General features: G+C 39.0%; 1 protein-coding gene across 4 annotated transcripts; it reads left to right on the top strand.

The window, feature by feature from the left end:
* The first annotated feature begins 701 nt into the window (after positions 1–701).
* LOC134535961 (aldo-keto reductase family 1 member C4-like) lies at positions 702–21,177 on the top strand. Of its 4 annotated transcripts, none has more exons than XM_063375403.1 (7): positions 702–795; positions 5,019–5,186; positions 8,528–8,644; positions 11,849–12,046; positions 17,133–17,339; positions 18,285–18,433; positions 20,949–21,177. In XM_063375403.1, the coding sequence occupies exons 1-7, from the start codon at positions 721–723 to the stop codon at positions 20,989–20,991; spliced, it is 957 nt and encodes a 318-aa protein (XP_063231473.1). In that variant the 5' UTR covers positions 702–720; the 3' UTR covers positions 20,992–21,177. The 4 variants fall into 4 exon arrangements, with proteins under 4 accessions (XP_063231473.1, XP_063231471.1, XP_063231474.1 ...); XM_063375401.1 differs by having other exon boundaries at positions 11,807–12,046; XM_063375404.1 differs by having other exon boundaries at positions 11,873–12,046; positions 20,949–21,175.
* Positions 21,178–21,929: the final 752 nt, after the last annotated feature.

Raw genomic sequence — 21,929 nt, 5'->3', positions numbered from 1 at the left:
TGCTGTTTGGTTGTGTACATTCAACTCTCGAGCGTCTGTGTTTTCTGCGTGCTGTTGCGAATGTAGCCCAGCCTTTATGGCGCGCGAATGAGGTTATAAATCTCACAGCAAGGCACTTTGTATGTTCGAGTTTGAATACTGTGTTTTGATAATTTCATTTAATTGCATTTAAGTGTTTTTTTAAGCGTCAAATGACTACTTGACATTTAATCCATTTTAACAAACACAATGGTCATTTGGAGCGCCATTTCTGAACAAACACAGGTGTTCGCATCAGCTGATTTGAACACTTATCTTGGCAAATCGCCATCGCTATATTTAGGTACGCGATGATTGCAATGTTAGGCCATTGGTGTTCTCTACGGCTTGGGCACGTAATTGTTTTTTTTTGTAGGCACTAGTTGCCAATAATAAATGTGCTAAAAAAAAAGTTTTCTCCTGGTGATCCTGAAACTCTTGTCAAATGTAGCCTACTTTGTTTTCAAGGCCGCTTCGTGGTAATGTTTGTAAACGTAGCCATACTTTACTAATTTTGTAGTAATTTTAAAGTGTGTACATAATAAAACATATTTTACTATTGTAATATTTTATTCGAATGTAAGCCATTCAATTACTATGGAATTTATAATTACTTCTTATGTAGTTGGTGTTTTGGCCGTAAAAGTCAATTTACAGTACGTACTCAGTACTTTTTTAATCTATGTAAATATTTTCACCGGCATGGAGCCAAACATACCAAACGTTAAATTAAATAACGGTTTGGAGTGTCCTGCTTTAGGAATTGGAACGTACGAGGTAAGAGAACCAATGCTTTGTTCTTAATTCATATATTTCTTTAAGAAAATGTAATTCCATATAAGTTTATGTTATTAACTTTTATCACAAAAGTTTCATAACCATATTTTCTTTATTTGTTTATTTCAAGTTCCTTGAGTTCACGCCTACTTTTTCTATGGCTCACACTTAGAAAATTGTATTAAAGTACATACGATAAATCACTATTCCTGTAACACTATAATGTCTTACTATTTCAACAAAAATCATGAAATCTTCACTTGAGTGTTAAGTTTATTAAAACTTCCTGGTATTGAAATTCCAACAATATAGTTTAGGGTAAATGCGGGATGGACGCCACAACGGGAGCGATGCCACACTCAGCGTAGTTTTCAGTTCACTTACTATATGGTGCGGTCATTGCTTCCATAGTATCCCGACATATGGCACAGTAATCCTCTTGCAGTCAGAGGCGCTTCTGTGAACGAGTAAGAACTGCGCTGGCGTTTATTCACTCGTAAGTATTGTTTCTAGCTTTGAAATATTTTATTATCTAATAATTATTTTGCATTTACTAAACTAAAATTAAAATATATCTCAATATTATAGTTGTATGTGTTTGTTCCGTTGTTGGAACATACTATGGTAGTATATTTTTATATATCATCACTGTTAACACACTTTGTTGTAGTATGGCGTATTTCCTTAGATTTTGGGAGAGATGCCACAGTTTGTTATGGGGAGAGATGCCACATCGGCTATATAAAATCACGCCTAGGGAGGGATGCCACATTTTTTATATGACTTAATATTCTATGGAAAAAATTAATAATTTTTCTACATAGTAAATTAATTTACCAGATTACTTAAGCACAAATTCTCCCATGTCACAAAAATGGCAGGTTTTGCCTGGCTATCTTCATTCTTGGAGAGGAATTCTGAAATATATGTGCGTCAAGCTGAGGGCCCAAGGCATGTCTCGTCCAGAAGCAGATGGGTTTTATAAGCTGCTGAAAGAAGTCATGGTTAGTCAAAATTTGATGGATAAGCCTCATAATATTTTCAACATGGATGAAAGTGGTATCCAGTTGACAAACAAACCAGAGAAGGTTTTGACAATGAAAGGTGCCAAGGATGTCCACATTTTGACTCCTCGTGAGAAAGGCGAAAACATAACTGTAATTGCATGTTGAAATGCAGAAGGAGTATTTCTACCACCAGTTCTTTTGATGAAAGGAGTGCAAAAGAAAAAAGAATTCGTAGATGAACTCCCTCATGGATCAGATGTTTACATGACCCCAAAGTCGTCGTTCATAGCCACATAATTGTTTTTCAAATGGTTTGAGGAGCATTTCCTACCCCGGAAACCTCCTGGTAAGACTGTTTTGATTTTGGATGGCCATGCATCACATTACAACGCATTCGACATGTTGAGTCTGGCTGACAAGAATGTGTGATCATAGTATGTTTGCCTAGTCACACAACACAGGCTCTCCAGCCACTGGATCGTTCATTTTTTGGTCCGCTTAAGGTCTATTACAACAACGAGGCCAAAGTGTGGATGCAACATCATGAGGACAGAAATATCACTAGATATCAGGCTGGATATCTCATTGGCAAAGCCTGGGAGAAGGCAGCATCAGTTGGTAATGCAGTTACGGGGTTCAAAGCAACAGGAATATATCACCTTAATCCCGACATTGTACCAGAGCACTTTTATGCAATATCTAATGCATCTGTTTCCACATTGACAACTATCAACACGCCACTTACTTCTAGCAGCCCTGTTTCATCAGCTTCCACAACTTATTCTACAGCACTTTCAGCTGCCATTCCATCAACATTTCGAGCCTCAAATCCAACCCCATCAGGATCTTCCACATTTGTTTCGACAACCTCAACCCCTGAAAGCGAATCTCTCCATACACCAACGAAATATCTTTGAGGTTAGTCCCGTGCCAACTGCTCCAGTTTCTCGCAGCAAGAAAAGAAAATCTGCAGCAGTTTTGACAGCACCAGAACACATTCAGAAATGCAAAGATTCCAAAGAGAAGAAGCAAAAGAAACTAGAAAGACAGCTCAACACCAATAAATGTAAGAAGAAGGTACCAAAGAAGAAAAGTAAACATGCGAAAGTCGAAGAAGCAAGTTATGTTTACAAATTTGGTATCAACGATACACTTGCTACAAGTGAAGATGATGTGAGTACCAACAATTGTGTAGAATGCTGGAAAAATTACTACACCAACAAAGAGAAGGCAGACTGGATTCGGTGCGATGTGTGCCACAAGTGGCTCCACGATTCATGTACGATGTATGGGCCCATGTGCAACTCTTGCGGAAGAGAAGTGAAGAGCACAGACGTGAATAAAGTAAAAAACATTAAGTGAGGCATCTCTCCCGATTTCCGTGGCATCTCTCCCTTAGCCAGTGGGAGGGATGCCCAAAAATACATTTCATTGTTATTTTTATTGGGTTTTTAATTATGTTATTATCTTTTAATATTTTATCACTTCTCTGACATTATTTGAGAATTTTTTAATGTAGGCGCTATTAAGAATAATTTTATAGAATTTAAATTTTTTTTCAAAATGTGTGGCATCTCTCCCGCAATTACCCTATATGTTACAATAACGATGAGTGAGCAAGCAATACCAATACATTTATTACAGCATTATTATACCTTGGTGAAGTTATTCATTAGGATATTCAACCAACTGTCAAGAATATAATTTTAAACTGTATCTTTCTAAATACTGTCCAAGTTTTAGGTCATGACTAGCCAATAAAACATACTGAAGAAAAATTTGTTTCGAGGGGTTACAATGGCTGATTGGTTAGAAGATCAATTGCCTCTCACCAAGGCATCTGGTTTCGAAATAATTTTTAAGGGTCACGGTTTTCCCTATATATATGTATGTGTGTATATATATATATATATATATATATATATATATATATATATATATATACACACACTATTCCAAGTTTTTTTTTTTTTTTTCAGAAAAGCCCCGACCCTTAAATTTTTACCGGATTAGATTCCGTGCGGCGGTATTTAACCTGGCTTCTTCGCAAGTGGGAAGTTTCCAGCGGAAGTTTCCGTAAAGCTACTTTTATGTATACGGCTGCAGTGCTTGAGACGTCGTGTTCGGACGCGCGCTCGCCACTCTGGGTCGCCTGGGCAGAGTCCGTTGCCTTTCTGCTGGGCTTCTTTCTTTCTCAGTCGATGGAGCAGACATCTCTCTGCATCGGGAAGTCCTGATGGTCGGTTAGATTTGGATGTAACTCGCTGCTTCTTCGATTTCTTCAAACATTATTTTAAAAAAATAGTGTACGAAATATTAAAGTATTTTTTTTTTTAATATAAAACGTAGTTTACATTGTAAAGTAAAGAATTAAAGTTGCTTTGAGCGAATCGACAAAGTACTTTCGTTGCTAGCTGGCTTGCAATCGAAAACTAGCCGCGCCTACCGACGTATTTTAGCGTTCGCTGCCCGCGCGGTTACGTCACTGCGTGGGACGCGGAAGGAGCGATTGCGCCAGCGTATCCCGTCGCCGTCAGAGCGGGCTTCGCGATTGAATAGTTTGGCCGTGGTGGGTATTTAAACGTATCCTATATTCACGTCGTCAAGATTCTGTAGAGCAGCCTCTGTAAACACAGCCAAAACGTGGTTATCGGACTTGTCTGTGGCGTGGATCGTAGAGCCAGGGCTGGTTATCGGACTTGTCCGTGGCGTGGCTTGTAGAGCAGGGACGGGTTATCGGACTTGTCTGTGGCGTGGCTCGTAGAGCCGGGGCGTGTTATCGAACTTGTCTGTGGCGTGGCTTGTAGAGCAGGGGCTGGTTATCGGACTTGTCCGTGGCGTGGCTTGTAGAGCAGGGGAGGGTTATCGGACTTGTCTGTGGCGTGGCTTGTAGAGCAGGGGCTGGTTATCGGACTTGTCCGTGGCGTGGCTTGTAGAGCAGGGGAGGGTTATCGGACTTGTCTGTGGCGTGGCTTGTAGAGCAGGGGCGGGTTATCGGACTTGTCTGTGGCGTGGCTTGTAGAGCAGGGGCGGGTTATCGGACTTGTCTGTGGCGTGGCTCGTAGAGCCGGGGCGGGTTATCGGACTTGTCTGTGGCGTGGCTCGTAGAGCCAGGGCTGGTTATCGGACTTGTCCGTGGCGTGGCTTGTAGAGCCGGGGATTGTTATCGGACTTGTCTGTGGCGTGGCTCGTAGAGCGCTCCCCGCACGCCCGCAGGTGGCGCCGACCGAAGCCATCTGGGCCGTGAAGGACGCCATCGACCTGGGCTACCGCCACATCGACTGCGCCTTCCTCTACCAGAACGAGGAGGCGGTGGGCGCGGCCATCGCGGGCAAGATCGCGCAGGGCGTCGTCGTGCGACAGGAGTTGTTCGTCACCGGGAAGGTGCGCCGGGGCAGAGTCTAGGGCCGGTATTCCAAGACACGAGTATGCCACACCTGCACCCTAACTGTATTCCTAGCGGAGTCCCTAGCCAGTCCCTTATTTTTACGGAACGGAATTTGGTGTCCTAACCCGTCGCCGATCTGTTGCCCGAATCCCGCGCATGCTCAAAGCTCACTTTTTTTTCCGACGATTCCGTCCATTAACTCGTGTATAGTCTTTTTCGTGAACATTGAGTGGGACGTACCAATCGTTTGGGTGTGCCAAATGAAATTTTATGATAGCGAAACTATCATGGAATACATTTGTACACTAATGGTAATAACAAGAATTATTCGCAACTTTTGAGAAAAAAATTAGAAAGGCAGTTCTGTTTTTGTGCAATGGTGCTGTTATATCTGGTAATTTTTTCAAAAAAAAAAAAAAAAATTGGTTCGATGGTTGCGAAACAATCGCTAGAATGCGTTAAAACCAGTTTCTAGCTTCGCGCATTTAAACGGTCGCCGATTTGTTTCCTTACTGGGATTCGGTTTGGACACGTTCTGGAATACAGCCCGCGAGTTAGGTGACGGTTTAATTCCAACAAGGCAGTGCTCATTCGCTAACCTTACCCGCACGTCTTGGAATACCGCCCTAGGAGGGAGGAAACAGGCGCGCGTGGCACAAATCCAATAATTTAAAGTTTCAAAATAATTCCTCGGCCACCTATTATTTTAACATGATGAAATTTTGGATTTCTACTAGGATTGTGTTTGATTATTCAAATTATTACATAAATATTTCTAGCAATACATTATACACCAAATATTGAAGTCGCAGTTAATAGTATTAGACACATTTGTCGAAACGTCATGCTAATGGAGCATCAATATTTGCATATGCATTTACTTACATGTAGGACGAAGTTTATATTAATTACCATATAAATATATTGAAACATGAACAGGAGTAATAATTAAGTTAATTGTAATGGCAACAGCCTTTATAGTATACGTATTGCCAATACTGCATTGCTGATTTGACACTGGATGTTGTAGCCATTAAGCTACTAATTGTGTTGCAGGGCAAGTAGTCCCCGTTAAATTAAACAGCATGTATGCTGGTAAAAACTATATATTGTCCCAGGCGAGCACACAACCAAATGTTATATTTACCACACAGCTGTCGCAGGCAATATGTTGCCCTAAACTTACTAAAACTAGGTTCATCGAATTGGGTTGGGTCTGGTTTAAGAAAGTCTAAAAAAACATTTTTAGGCCAAAGCCTGTATGCATGATCATGCTGGGTTTCAACCATGCAGTAGGGGGAAGCATGCATCACTATGCTAGATGGCGATTGGCCAGCCATGGCATCAGTTGAAGCCATGACTACCTCCCCTATCCTAAATCTAGACTTGAAAATCTATGTTAGATTGGACCCAGGTAAAACCTGCATAGACAGAGGGAAAAACCCTTGGCAGAGTCACGAGGGCTGCATTATTGGACATTACAAGAAACGGAAACCCATAAAACTTTTGAAAAATAACTATGCTTGCTTTCAAAAATTTTTCATTCCTCCACTAAGGGGGGTACCTATTTTAAACGCAAATCATGCATTTGGCAGTGGCAAACGCATCACTAGTGGGCACGAATGTCATTTCACCTCAAAGATATTCCGACAGTTTTGTTATATTTAGTTTTTTTTTGTTCTTGGCAGATGAATTACTAGAGGCCGCTGGAAGATCACATCGCACAAGATTTGGAGAAGTGGAACCCAGCTGTGGTGTCGCAAAACGCCAGTACACTCGTCAGAATATGACAGCGTTATGTCCACAAAGATTATTCCCACACAAGATTGTCACAATCTTTAAAAAACAAATCATGTTGCACAATATCTCCCGATAAAATCACCATCTATAATCACGAGTTAAAAAAAAGTTTCCCTCGCACAGATGGTCCCAGACCTCATCGTCAAACCGAAAACAGTTGATAGGCTGATTAATTACGGTTCTTATAGAAAACAAAAATTTAAAATGTTTCGTAGTTTTTTTTTAGCTGTAAGTATTTTTCAAATTTAGCTTTAACAATTCATACTGTAAAAAAATACTATGCTTACTAAGCATGCCCATTTAAGCAAATAAGTTGCTAAGCTAGCACACATTTTTTTACAGTATTAATAGTCGAAGATACCCGCTTAAAAATTTCCCGCATAAGTCGAGCAAAGAAATTTTTTCCCCTATATATATATATATATATATATATATATATATATATATATATATATATATACGTATCGTATGTTGAATTGTTATTTTGAATTGTTATCACTATTAGGGTTATTCATGATTATGTTACAAGAATATGTATTTACAATATCTAATTATTTGGTGAAAACACAACGTTTTATTTTTTTTAATGCAGAACTGGCTTTTCAACGGTTTTCGGTTAGAAAATGTTCTGGTACACTGTATGCATGCTAACAATCTATGATGTAATCATAACAGCTTGACGGACGCAATGCGAAAGTGTTATTGTGAACAATGCCAATCTTACACGCGTGACAAACAAAATTAGACAATATGAAATGTTTCATAGCATTACATACGCATCCAAAATACGACAGCCATCACCGTCAACAAGTATTTTTTTAATCAAACTATTGAAAAAAAAAATTCAATTTTTACATATATTCAAACACTTCGAAGACACAGTTACAAAATAAAATATTAAAACACACTTATTAATAAAATTGTTACCAATGCACCAATTTAAACTATCTAAAAAAATAATTCTAAATCTCATTTCAGTGAAGTCACACCCACGAAGCGAGTAAGTAGAAAATATTTCGACGGAAAAGACGCGTCGAACGTGATTGGTTGGAAAAATAAATTATTCACATCGCGCCCATCGCATCGCAGCCGTCGCGTTGTTGTACAGCATTTGGTGAAGTTATCTATTTTATCCTTGGCAAAGTAACGCGCTGGCATTTCAACAAAAAAAATTAAAATTAAAAATGAGTGCATGACCGCCACGCGCGTTAGAAATGAATTTTCACACTTTAATAATACACTTGAACGATGCGTACAATGAAGTACACAGAGGTGGTTCGCACAGGGGACTCAAACATGGCAACGAAAATAAAAAAAACACCTGCAAAGAGTCTCACAGAGTTGTTAGATTAGACTCCCTCCCAACTTTATTCGATATTCCCACTACACTCTCTCCATCCTCGAATTCCCCCACGCGTGAGCGTTGCAATTTTTCGTTACGCCTTATGAGTCATCTACTCGCGGGTAGACCTACCCGCTGTAAAGAAATTTCGTTTCAACTTTTTTTTTGTAATGTGATGCTTGAACGTGCCGACAGCTGTGGAGCACGTTCCACCGGCCGGAGCTGGTGCAGCCTGCGATAGAGACCACGCTCAGGGACCTGGGCCTGACCTACCTCGACCTCTACCTCATCCACTGGCCCATCACGCTCAAGGTACGTCTGGAACTCAGGTGGGGCAGTCGGAGCCAATCAGCTGATGGCTTCCCACGGGGGACGCACCACAACGCCGAAATGCCAAATTGACCACAACGCCGACAGCTAGAAAACTGCTGTGTACCAAAACGCCGAAATATACTAACGCCTAAAAATGTTATTGCAGGACTGCCACAAAGGTTAGGTTAGGTTATACTAGGTTAGGCTAGGTTAGGTTATATTACGCTAGGTTAGGTTAGGTAAGGTTAGGTTTGATTGTGGTATTTCGGCGTTAAGGTACATTTGAGAAACACACACAAATTCATTGAGTTGTTATTTCGGCGTTGTGGTACACAGCAGTTTTCTAGCTGTCGGCGTTGTGGTCAATTTTGACATTCGGCGTTATGGTATTTCGGCGTTGTGATAACGACCCCTCCCCATGAAATCTCACTGTGGGCGTCTCCCCAGTCCAAACTGTCAGTCCAAACAATCAGTCCATCAGCCGAGTGTCTTGGCAGACATTTGTTTACACCTACGATTTTGTTGCAATTATACAATTTTTTTTCTAACCACAACTGCAACATCCAAAGTTTCTTCCACGTCCTGCGATGAAATGATACATCGGCAAACAGCAGAAGCATCAACCACCAGACTGATCGTGTGCGAGGAAAGCTTCAGTTCGGACTGTTCGGACTGATAGTGTGCGCAGAGGATCTCAGTTCAATCCAAACAGCCAGTTAAGGCTTGTTGCTTCGCCGACCCCCCAACTTGAGGGTAAGTGTCACAACACTGGGGCACAATACCAACACATGACACCATCACTTGGGTAAATATATATAAAACAAAATCTTTTATTGAAAATTCGTTTAGCCCGAAATTTCCTTTGATTTATAAATAATCCAGTTATGCAAACAGTGGAAATACGATAGCAGAGCAATAAATTTTCATAGTTCTCGCAACCTAAACAAATCGACGAGTTAACACAGTCAATTAAGAAAAGGGTAAAAAAAATCACGCAATCACGAGATTTTCAATAAACCTTGATATTACTACATTTATTCATCAATAACAAATGAACCCTAAGGGCAGTACAAAATGTACGAATCGTGACTCTCAGAAAAAAAAAATATTATTAAAAGCTAACACATATTTATAAGCAATACCAATAATAAATTGCATGCATTAAAAATGTATTCTACATTCCAACATCGGCGTTTCTTACCTTAAAAAATACATTAAAAAGCAAAAAAAAAAACATATTTAAATTTAAATACATAAAATATGGTTATATACGAAATCTATTAAAAAGGAATATAAAGTATTAATATATACTAAAATCCTTAAATTTATTTATAGTGTGCGTACATACATTTCACGATCACGGTCCGCAATGTTTTTTCCCTAAAAGGCAATTTTTATGTCTTTATGATGCCCGCACAAATCCAAACAAAATCGTGTCCAACAAAATCACGTGTCCGGAACCAATAATAGAAACCGAATGCCTCACGTTCCTTTACTTCCGTTGCATTCTCGAAATTACTCCCATCAAATCCCGTATACAGAGAACTAAGATGCGACGCACAAAAAAAATATTATAATGAACAGCAAGAATTTAAGAATATTAAAATAAACATTTGAAACAAGATAATGTACAGGCAGTACCATTAAATTTTATTTTTTCTCAAGCAATGTTGACGGACCCACAGTAGCAGGATACATAGACCACTGGTGCTACTTTTGAGAGCTGTACAATTTTGGACAAGTTACACGAGCCAGGCTATAGCGGCCCACTTGGGAATGTTTGGGTGGTCATTGATTGCATTACAAATTGGCCGATGCCATTTCGCGAGCTCTCGGTTGCTTCGTTAGTTACGCCTCCAGCACTAGGCGGCCCGAGCGTTACAACTCAGAAAAATTTGGAGGTGACGTTATATATGGATCACAAATAGGTATTAAAAAAAATTGAAATTCTGATTTTGAACCGATAAATATTGAATATGTTGGCATATCTGTATATAAAACTTGAAACGCGTCCTATTTCTGAAATTTAAATTTATAATTTCATAAGTTGGATGCATGTATCCAGTAGTACATATGATCTTAATCTCATCCACGTACAAATTTCCTTTTTTTCTTTCTTTATTTTATGTATAATAGTAGCCAGGTTTTTCCCTTAGTATATATATTTTTCATTCCGTAAATAACTCTTCTACTCATAGCAAAAAAAAAAAGTTTTCTGCTGCTATTTTACATGCAAAAGTGCTGCAACTGTATTTAATAAATTTTGTTAAATTTTCAATTAAATACTTTATTTTTTTTAATGAATAAGAATATTTTAAAAAATAAGTTTTGTTTAATGCAGAAAGCTGCTAAAAAAAAGGGGGGTAAGGGGGGGGGTTGTCTGTAAAGTCGATTTACGGACGATAGTTTAACGTGACAACGTCATAACAAAACATTGATGAAATGATTGCATACTTTTATGGATAAAATTGAATAATTTTTATTTTAATAATAAAATAATAAATACTTGAAATTATACTAGTAATCAGATTTTTAAAATGCAAGAATAATTAATCTTTATTGCCGAAATCGTTGTAATAAGCAATGAAAACCACATTAACTTTTCACTTCACTTTATAACCAGTCGACGAAACAGTTCACATGTAGATGTAAGTTGCGTGCTGCCGCTGTCTTTCTTCTCGGACGCATAGGCCAATCGAGTCGAAGCGAGATAGATGCGGCGCAAGCGTACAATGTGTGTAACGGGAGCCAGGGCCGCAACTAAGGTGGGGAGCAAGCGGGGCATACGCCCCGGGCGCAAAGATGTTGAGGCGCCGAAATCGCTTGCATTGTAATTCCTACTACAACTAGTAACTGGTAAAAAGTTTTTTTTAACTAGTATGCCAGGAATGTTTAATCTGATTTACAATATAACGTCTCAACATAGCATCATTTTTCCGTGGGACCCCCCCGCTTTATTGGTGTGGTATGTGCAAAAAAAGAGGGGGGGGGGCATGAATCCATTCTTGCCCCGGGTGCCAGAGACTCTAGTTGCGGCCCTGGACGGGACACAGCGTAACGGAACAATGTGCGTAACGGGACACTTTTTTCGTGCGTGCAGCCGACGTTCATCGATTTATAAGACGTTATCACGTCAATATCTATGTGTGACGCGACCTTCAGACTGGGGTTCGCGCGGGGAACCTCTTGCTCGCCCCTCGCCAGGAAGGGGACGCACTCCTGCCCAAGGAAGGCGACGACCCGAAGGCCCTGTTCGCCGACTCGGACCTCGTCGCCACGTGGCAGGCCATGGAGCAGCTGGTGGAGAAGAAGCTGGCCCGGTCCATCGGCGTGTCGAACTTCAACAGCCAGCAGGTCGCACTGATCGACGACGTGGCGGCCATCAAGCCGGTCACCAACCAGGTGCGTTGGGAACAGGGGCGTAGCCAGGGGGGGGGGGGTGTTTTAGGGGTTCAACCCCCCACCCCCCCCCCCCCCTTAGCGACAAATCTTTCATTAACTTCTTATTCATCACTCAAACAAATTTCATATTAAAATTAATAAGATTTTTACCACTACAATATTTAAATTAAAGTACCGAAAACTGCTAAAATAGCACTATTTTACACCTTAAAATACAAATTTTCCCGGGGGAGGACCCCCCGGAACCCCCCGCTTTAATACGGGGGGGGGGGGGCGCATGCTTCTTAAGACCCCCCATACACAAATCCTGGCTACGCCGCTGGTTGGGAAGACTACGATTGACTCGTCCTTCTGGACATACCCGAATACTCACGTTGGCAAGCCTTCTTTCAACAGACGAGAGAGCGCCAAACGCCCGATCGTACATCTTCGTTTTTTTTTTTTTTTGTTCATTGTAAATAAATATACAACTCATGACAGTGGCGTAGCCAGGATTTGTGTATGCGGGGTGTTAAGAAGCATGGCCTCCCCCGTATTAAAGCGGGGGGTCCGGGGGTCCTCCCCCGGGAAAATTTGGATTTTAAGGTGCTTTTAGTGCTATTTTAGCAGTTTTCGGTTCTTAAATTTAAATATTGTAATGGTAGAAATTTTATTAATTTTAATATGAAATTTGTTTGAGTGATGAATAAGAAATTAAAGATTTGGTGCTTAGGGGGATTTGAACCCCTAACCCCCCCCCCTGGCTATGCCCCTGACATGATAACTAATGGTCAATTAGGTTAGGTTAGCTACATTATAAATACTTTAAAACATTGTGGACGGTTGATTTGATTAGGATAGCTACATTTAAGATACTGTGAAATCACGTAAACGGTTTCCCCCCAAATAAATACACCTGTTGTGGTACGGAAAAAAAAAAGCGAGCATGAACTTCGGGGAACTTCTGGTTTGGCTCTCTCGTCTGTGAAAAGAAGGCTTGCCAACGTGAGTATTCGGGTATGTCTCCAGAAGGACGAGTGAATCGTAGGCTTCCCCAGGTGCGTAGAATCGACGACGACGACGTAATTTGGTCTCACGCCGCTCTGTCCATTTTAACTGCAATTTCTTCGGACATACACAAGAGAAAACACACAGTGACCAAACAATTTGCGAGTGCTCTTGTGATGTGGTCACAAATATGTCGAATTATTGTACTTATATTTTGAAATTTTTTCCCACCTGAATACACTTTACCACATACATAAGCCAATTCAAATAAAATAAGCACGTAACACATTCTTACTTATTTTTTTCTACATGGACGGTTGCAGATAAAGTCACGTTGTAATGCCAAATATACTTTTCTTGGTAATTTGAAAAAAAAAGCTTGTTTAAAACCTTAATATAAATTTTTAAAATATGTTATCATGTGTTCATCCTTATCCTTGAAACACTAGGAGTTTTGTCATGAGCTCATGGCTTGTACTAAAAAATATCATACAAAACCTTGTACCAAGAGTTAACATTTTCTGCACTAGAAGATGAACGAACTCGAATCTCCAGTTTGGTCATTTGGTTATCTATCAAGAGTTATCTAGGTTACACATGATAGCGAAAATCTGGAGTCACTGACATTCGCTTAACGGTTATTTATTTCATCATACACACTATAAGAAAAAACAACTGATAGAAAATTAAATTTGGCATTATCGATAGAAAGCACTTAACCACCATGCATTACTCACAAAACCATATCGGTACTTATCACTGATATCGGCTGTAAGATATTCCATGAGCAAAAAAAAAAAAAGAGAGCTCTTGAGAAATTACTCTGGTAGCTCGTGGGATAGAAGAGGGAAACTCACATCAGGATATAACCAACGCGTTTTGCTCACTTCTAAAAGTTACAATACATTACGATCCTTTCATTGTTATTAATGTAATTCTAAACAAACAGGACTTTGTATATAACTAGTGGGTATATCGCTTAAAATAATACCTACACATTAATCTTTAACTGTTGACTTACGCCACATGTTTAAGGCTCTAAACTGCATACAACCGTTCCATGTCATTTAAGCTAATCAATGAACCACTCTATGGGGGAAAAACAAATATCCAGCGTTCTCATCAGCAAAACGTCTTGCGGCTACGGAATTATTTTACGTCAAGCCTGCTGGAAACACTGTTAAGCATTGACGGAACGAATTGGTGGGGAAACGGGGGCGTCACGGGAAACCCCATGAGTCACGGCAACGTCCGCCACGTTTTTTTTTCCACTCTTGGGAAATCCGGCCGAGAATACGTTGTTCAAGGACCAATGTGTCTAGAATCATAAAGGGAGCACGCAGGTACGCTGACATAAACATAATGAGAAAATTAAAGTATTATCTTACTGTTATAGCTGGACTCAACGATGATCCGTCACCCGTCCGTCCGCCGTCCGTCCGTCCGTCAGCAAGCCGAGCGATTCACAATGACCAGCAAGCACATCCTAATTACATTTTCCTACTTGGACGCCGCCAACAAGACTTGTATTTGCGAGGAAATTTCTCTTGTAAAGGTTTACCAGGTTGACTTATAAATAACAAAAACAAACTCTAGAATCTTTATCCAAATATATTTTCAGGTTACCGTGCATAATCAGTTACTTTTGTGTCTCAAGACAATTTTTGTTCCAAATATCAAACTTAAAAACGTGCTTACAGACAAGTTAAAAACTTAATACGGAAGCAGCTTAACTAATAAACAAACCAAAAGAAAATCCTTTTGAAAATAAAGACAATGTCTGTGAGACAATTTTTAAGGTTATAATTTCATCCGTCCGTCCGTCTATAGTTGAAGCTCGGCAAGGTTTTGACGGACGGAATTTTTCTGTTCGTCTGATTGACGGACGGATAGGTGACGGACGGATTGAGACGTATCATTGTGAGTCCAGCTAAGTCTCGGCTTCACTTGCTGGTTTTTGTATTTTGACAACAATTTTTGTAATATAACATTTACTTCGGATTCTCCACCATACAAGCTTTGCTCGTAAAAAAATGTGTCTCCGTATCTAGGTTACTTGTTATCGGCTGTTTGTTCATAGTCAGGCAAATATTGATTATATTTTTTTTTACCTGATAATTAAGTCGGGATCACTATTTAAAAGTTCGTTTTCTAATTTTCCACAGGAGTGTAACACATGTTCAATCGCTTTAATAATATCATTTACGGAAAAGGTCTTCCTAAAAATTGGCAGTTTCCGAAAAAAACGTCGTGGTCGATTTACAGCCGGTACTGTGAATTATGCTTCTTTAATTTCGCGGTTTTCTATTAACATTTAATAATTTTTTTTTAAAAAAGAGGAATGTCATAAATGGTTTACTCAATTGAATAAGTTATTTATTTAATGGTGTAGAGACCTTCAAAGCCAATATTGTGGTTCGCGCCATCCGCCACAGATGGCAGCACCGGCGTGGTCACACATTTCCGTTCCATTCACGAAGTCACTCCCGCCAAATGACGTACGGCCGAGAGCTGAGATGTTACACATCAGATAAATCACCACAACGGAGATTTTTCTCGGCAGAAGTGGTGGGGATATAAGAGCATTTGATGCTATCCTTTGTCAATATATTCCGTTTGTTTTCTTCAATTATCGACTCATAATGCACGAGTTCCATCTCCGCTGGTGGATAGACGACCAAATCTGAGCTACTCTGGCGAACTCTCCCCCCCCCCCCCTTCCCCAGGAGCACATAGGTCCGCTGCAGCCGCAGGTCGGGTAGGGACTGGGGGTAGTCGGAGGATGGGGTGAAGGGCGGCGGGACAGGGGAAGCCTACAACTCACGTAGTTTCGGTTCCCTGCAAGAATTTCCGAAGATTTCCGAAGTTTTGCGTTTTGGTACTAACGCCACTTCAGCCTGCTAAATCAGAAGTTTCCAATGAAAACAAGCATGTTGTGACCTGACCTGACCTAACCTAACCCTTCGATTTTTTTTAAATTTCAATTTGTGAGAGAAATCCGAAGTTGCACGAACGTGGTAGGGAACCGAAACTACGTTGAGTTGTAGGCTTCCCGCGGGACAGATTTCTCCAATAAATAATAAAGGCATATTTCTATTGCTTCGTTCCTATATGTAATCCCTGTTAGGGTATAATAGGATATTTATCAATCTAGTAATAGTTTTATCTTCAAATCATATAATCTTTATATTAACTTATTTTTAAAAGGTTTATCGGGGTTAGTGAGAGATTATATTGACTTGTCCCCATAGTTAATGTTATATGCATATTATATATCTTCATGTAAGATTAATTTCCTCTATCCAAATAAATGTTAAAGTAAACAAAATAAATAATATTAAACAAAAATTTTCTTCTTTCTTCAGAATCTTCTGAATATATGCCATCACCAAAAATTATAATAAATATTTTCTTCACCTAAAAATGGGTTTTAGACTATTATATTTATCACATCATGAGAGTGAACAAATTTTCCTTCTTGCTTCAAAAACCTTAATTATATTCCATAACCAGAACTAAATTTTCTTCATCTATATTTAGAGTTTATCTTCATAATGTTTATCACATAAATCAACTGGAGAGAAATTCTTCTAAAATTTTCTTACAGTCAATCTTCATCGCTGTCCGTTTCCACTGATGCATACCACCGGTCAAATTCTTCTAACCGTTTCCCCATTTCTGTTACTAGGTTTCTCCAAATTTCAAAATAATTCTTATTATGGATAAGACTTCGAAGATCTTGAAAGTCATATCCTAGTGTCAGTAATTCTTGAGTATAGTTTTCTCTGATATCTTCTGTCTTCTTACATTGATTTAAAACATGCAGTACTGTATCTTCTACTTCACAAATCTGACAAAGAGGTGACTGTACTAATCCGAGTGAATAGAGTTTTGCTTTAAAATTTCCGTGGCCACTGAGAAATTGCGATACATAATAGTCCGGTGTGATCCACCGACATTTAAGTCTTGCGTTAATGTCAGGTATAATATTGTATGTATGTCTTCCTGTTGTTGAGGAGTCCCAAGTTTCCTGCCATCTTGATATAACATTCCGCCGAAGTTCCTTCCCGTGGGACAGCAGCAAGGGCGCCGTGCGCAGGTGGAGTGCCACCCGTACCTGACCCAGAAGAGGCTGAAGGAGCTCTGCAGCTCGCGGGACATCGCGGTGACCGCCTACTCGCCGCTCGGCGCTCCGGGCCGCAGGATGTTCCGGGCCGGCGAACCCGTCCTCATGGACGACCCGGAGATCCGGAGGATCGCGGCCTCGCACAAGAAGACTCCGGCCCAGGTCGCCCTGCGCTACCAGGTCTCTCTCTCTCTCTCTCTCTCTCTCTCTCTCTCTCTATCTCTCTCTCTCTCTCTCTCTCTCTCTCTATCTCTCTCTCTCTCTCTCTCTCTCGGATCCGACACTTCCCAAAACCAGCTCACTGTATTGTAAATGGAACGGTAAATTTCATATAAATTTACATTAAAATAACCGTTATCACTACAAAATCGCGTTCGCAGTAATACCGGGTCCTATTTCTCGCCCGGGCATTTATATGCTCTGCGTTCGCCCCAGTACCTATAAAAAAAACAATAAAATACAAAACTCCGATCATTGAATATTTGATCATCTTTTCCTCAATTAAAAAAAAAATATTTAAATATGCGCCAATTTTCGTACGAAATACTCAGTATTATCTCTAAAAAATATAACCGCGTTTCATACACGGAAAATAACCGTAGCCATGTGTTGTTCAAAGTTACAATGTCTTTCTTGTGGTATTACGAACTATTTCTTGGCAACTGGTTTCCAATAGAATCTTGTGTAAAAGTACAGAATTTTTTTCCCCTTCTGTGTAACAGCAGCGGATCTATTAAAGAGGCAATTGGGCGATCCCTCTCCCCCAACCCCAAAAAGTAAAATGATAAACTGAAGTGATAATCTACTTCACCACACCTGACCTTTGAAGTCAGCTTTTTTTTGTTGTGAAAATACGCTAAATTACACTTTCTTGGTGCTAATTTACAGTTAATACCATAAAGTTCCACTTTTCTTTATTTTGTGAACACTGGTTCACGCCATCCGCCACACGTGGCAGCACCGTTGTTACACGTTTCCGTCCCATTCACGAAACTACTCGCACCAAACGCCGTATATCGAGAGCCAAGATGTTACAAACATATTTAAAAAAAATATTCAATAAACCTATGCGCGCCCACAGAATATCGTCTCTCAGGCTTATCGGGGTTTTGATTTTGCTCTCAGATTCAGAACGGCAACGTCGTCCTTTCCAAATCCGTGAGGAAGGAGCGAATCAAGGAGAACATGAACATCTTCGACTTCGAGCTGTCCGAGGAAGAAATGACCGCACTTGACGGCCTCAACCGCAACCATCGCTACGTGCCTATGGACTGGTGGGTCGCGGATTCACGTCATTCGACGTCATTCACGTCATTCACGTCAGTTACAACGCGCGCACAAATTCCACACTTCTGCAGACGCATGCGCATTGTTATGACAGTGACGGTCCATAGTTGTATGATCTAAAAAGGAAATGAATATCGGAGGACTAACATTGATACACCCTACATCCCACACATGTAATGTCCTCTATCAAATTAATTTTATTTATTTTTGTTGTCTGAAGACAATAACGTATTCAGATTGTGGCAAGGGAAAAATGCCTTATTTTCCAAAGTTGGAAAAAATAAATCAAACCGAGAATTTTTTTTATAAACAACTAAAGAAGCTAACTATTACATTCTAGCAGATGTTTCCCATCCATTGACACAATTTTTACTGAAAAAAATGCTAGAGATAGCAAAACAATCGCACAAAAATTTTAATTTTCTCAAATAGGTTTTTAAGTTGCGATTATTTTTGGTTATGACCATTAAAGCGTACAGAATGTATTCCAGGATATTTCATTTGGCACATAAAAACGTTTGGTACGTCCCCCGATGTTCTCGAAATCGAAATATACGAGTTGACGGCGCCAGATACGGGTCCGCGGAAGATACACACAAAAAGTGAGCTTTGCGCAAGCGCTTAATTTGAGCAACAGATCGAAAACGGATAGGACACCAAAATCCTTTCCCTAAAAATATGGGACTGGCCATGTCCTATCGTGCTTTCGGAATACGGTTAGGGTACAGGTGTAGCATACTCAACACCTAAACCCTTATTTTTGTGTCTTGGAATACTGGCCTTGTTCGCCAACCATTCGCCCTTTACGATCTCAGGACGATGTACTTGACTTATCACAACATTCTTTTTATCAGTAATGTTTTCGACCACATTTAGACGTTAAAAAGACACACCGGTCCCTTGTCCCCTCTCACCGTTAGCCAAACTACGTCTAATTACGCCATGGAGGTAGATTTCACTGATTTAACTAAATGTGGACATAACATATACCTATCTACTAAATCTTACTTAATTGTTGCAACCAGTATATTTGTCAGTTTTGACGTGACAACGTCTAATAAATCGATGAACGCCGGCTGCACGCACGAAAAAGTGTCCCGTTACGCACATTGACCCGTTACGCTGTGTCCCGTTACGCTCATTGTACGCTTGCGCCGCATCTATCTCTCTTCCACTCGATTGGAACAACCATCGATTTGACTTTTTCGAGGCACATTAAACTTGAAACACTCCCATTCGTTTCCTACTTTTTCTATCATCGTCCTATCCTTAACAGAATAACACAGATTGGAAGAAGTTAAATGGCAAACATGTATAAAAGTTATAGTTAAAATAATCTGTTCGTTAAAGTAATAAACATATTTGAATTAATGAGTGCAAATAAAAGTAAATTTATCAATTAAATTGTAGATTTCATTTCACTCCTTCTTTGTATCCTTACAAAATAGTGATAATTCAATAAAAATGATTCAATTTTATTCATAAAACTATGCAATCATTTCATCAATGTTTTGTTATGACGTTGTCACGTCACGTTAAACTATCGTCCGTAAACCGACTTTACAGACAACCAATTTTTTTTTAAATAACATAACTGACTAGAAAAATAAATTTTAATCAAAAGCAAGACAAAATATAAACGTTATACTAAATTTTATATTATGGGAATTCCGTTGCGCAGTATTATATGTTACAGAATTCTTTTAATACAATTTTTTTTCTACATAGCTTTAGTAATTCTCGCCGTGCAGGCAGACACTAATTTATTTTCAAACTGGATGTCCCTACTTTGTGTCAAATAGGCATGCAAACTGCCTGGTAATTAAGATCTGCAAAGGTCAGGTGGTCTAGAATTCCGGGTTCGATTCCCGTCAATATTTTTCTCAAGTGGGAAACGTGACGGACATTACTGTGAACAGACAGGTTTTCTCGGGGTTATCTCTTCCCCACACCGAATTTGTTCCCTCGATGTTCCATTTTTATCATCGTCTCATCGTCTCAAAGGCCCTTGGTGTTGAAGAAACGTAAGCCCTTTTTAATTCATTCACACCTGTAAATTATGTTTGAAAAATTCTAAAAATTACAGAATAAATTTCCGTTTTTTTTGCATGTATAGAATTGTATTGGAAATAACACTATGTGAAAAATATTTCACTTGTAATTATTAAAAAAAAATTTTTGTTGACAAGTGTAGTCTGTATTTAAAATCTATCAACGTTTCATGATCTCAAACAAAATCAGCTTCTTGATAGACGGGTTCTAATAGTCATATATATATAGTTTTATTGATAATATATAATAAATTTACGAACTACGCAGTAAATAAATAACTGCAGTGTTTACGCTAGTCTATCGTTATCGGGTGAAAATTGCCTTGCAACTAAAAAGTTTTTAAAGTTTCACTAATACATTAAATAAGTTTTAAAATTTTTTTTCAACCACAGGTACAATTTTACATCTTTTAAATGTAATATGTTTTTAATACTGCTTTATTATTTTCAGGATGAAAGAACATCCGAACTACCCGTTCAAAATTGAATTCTGAGTGTTGGATCCTGTCATGGGCTACATAACAAGACTTGAACAATATTTAAAAAGCACTGAATTAAATAATTTTGCATAAATCATAATATCTCATACTAGCAAAATAAATCTTTGTAAATTCTACCAGATTTTCTTACTGTAAAGAACATGATGGAATTTGTATCGAATAAAAACCTGAAATAAAATATTAGTTTACTTTTTTTAGTAATTACAATATTTACATAAAGTACTAAAAAAATATTTAAGAGTATTTCAAGAAACAGTTAAGAAACTCCACAGACTTTATTACAAAAATATTTTTGGTGCAAGTTATGAATATTTATTCGAAAAAAAAATTATGTTTAGTATCATGATAAATATAATTATTCTCTCTTAAACATTGAAATATTTTTATAGAGTCCATTACATTGAAATATAAATTAGTTCTTCACTAAACTGTATTCAAGGAATGTGTTACATGCAATTTTCGATAAAAACTAAAGGTATTTTAACATTAAATTTTTATAATATTCCAGGTTTTTTTTACAATGTTCTGAAGTTCTTAAAATGTTCTAGAATGTTTTTTTTTAACTTCGAAATTCAATTACACCTGTTGGCAGAGACGAAGGATTACTCTCTTCTCCCCCTCCACCACGGCAAACACCCCTTTATTTATTATTGATGCTGATTTTTGAAGCTAACACATCATGTGTTTGTAGACATGGTAGATTTTAACCTCAGCCTTTTTTATACAGCTACACGCACTTATTTTAGCTCGCCATAGATCATAGATCTTGAAACAATGACTCAGAACAGTTAACCTCCAGAGATAAGTGTTTACAAAACTAAACGCTCGTGTCATTTTGAAATAACTTTACACCTGCAAGAAAACCAACAAATGTTTAGCTTTTGGCAACAAAGAAAATTACGAAAGAGCAAGATATGGTAGCTCGATAAGTT

Source organism: Bacillus rossius, chromosome 10 (genome assembly GCF_032445375.1).
Source record: "Bacillus rossius redtenbacheri isolate Brsri chromosome 10, Brsri_v3, whole genome shotgun sequence".
NCBI lineage: Eukaryota > Metazoa > Arthropoda > Insecta > Phasmatodea > Bacillidae > Bacillus > Bacillus rossius.
Note: the sequence above shows the minus strand (reverse complement) of the source record. Positions and strands in the feature narration are given on the sequence as shown.

Excerpts from the sequence above, each read along its gene's own strand:
- LOC134535961 (XM_063375401.1), top strand. The coding sequence starts at position 721 with ATGGAGCCAAACATACCAAACGTTAAATTAAATAACGGTTTGGAGTGT. Across the intron at positions 796-5,018 it reads TAGGAATTGGAACGTACGAG|GTGGCGCCGACCGAAGCCAT; the intron begins GTAAGAGAACCA and ends GCACGCCCGCAG. Across the intron at positions 18,434-20,948 it reads CGCTACGTGCCTATGGACTG|GATGAAAGAACATCCGAACT; the intron begins GTGGGTCGCGGA and ends TATTATTTTCAG.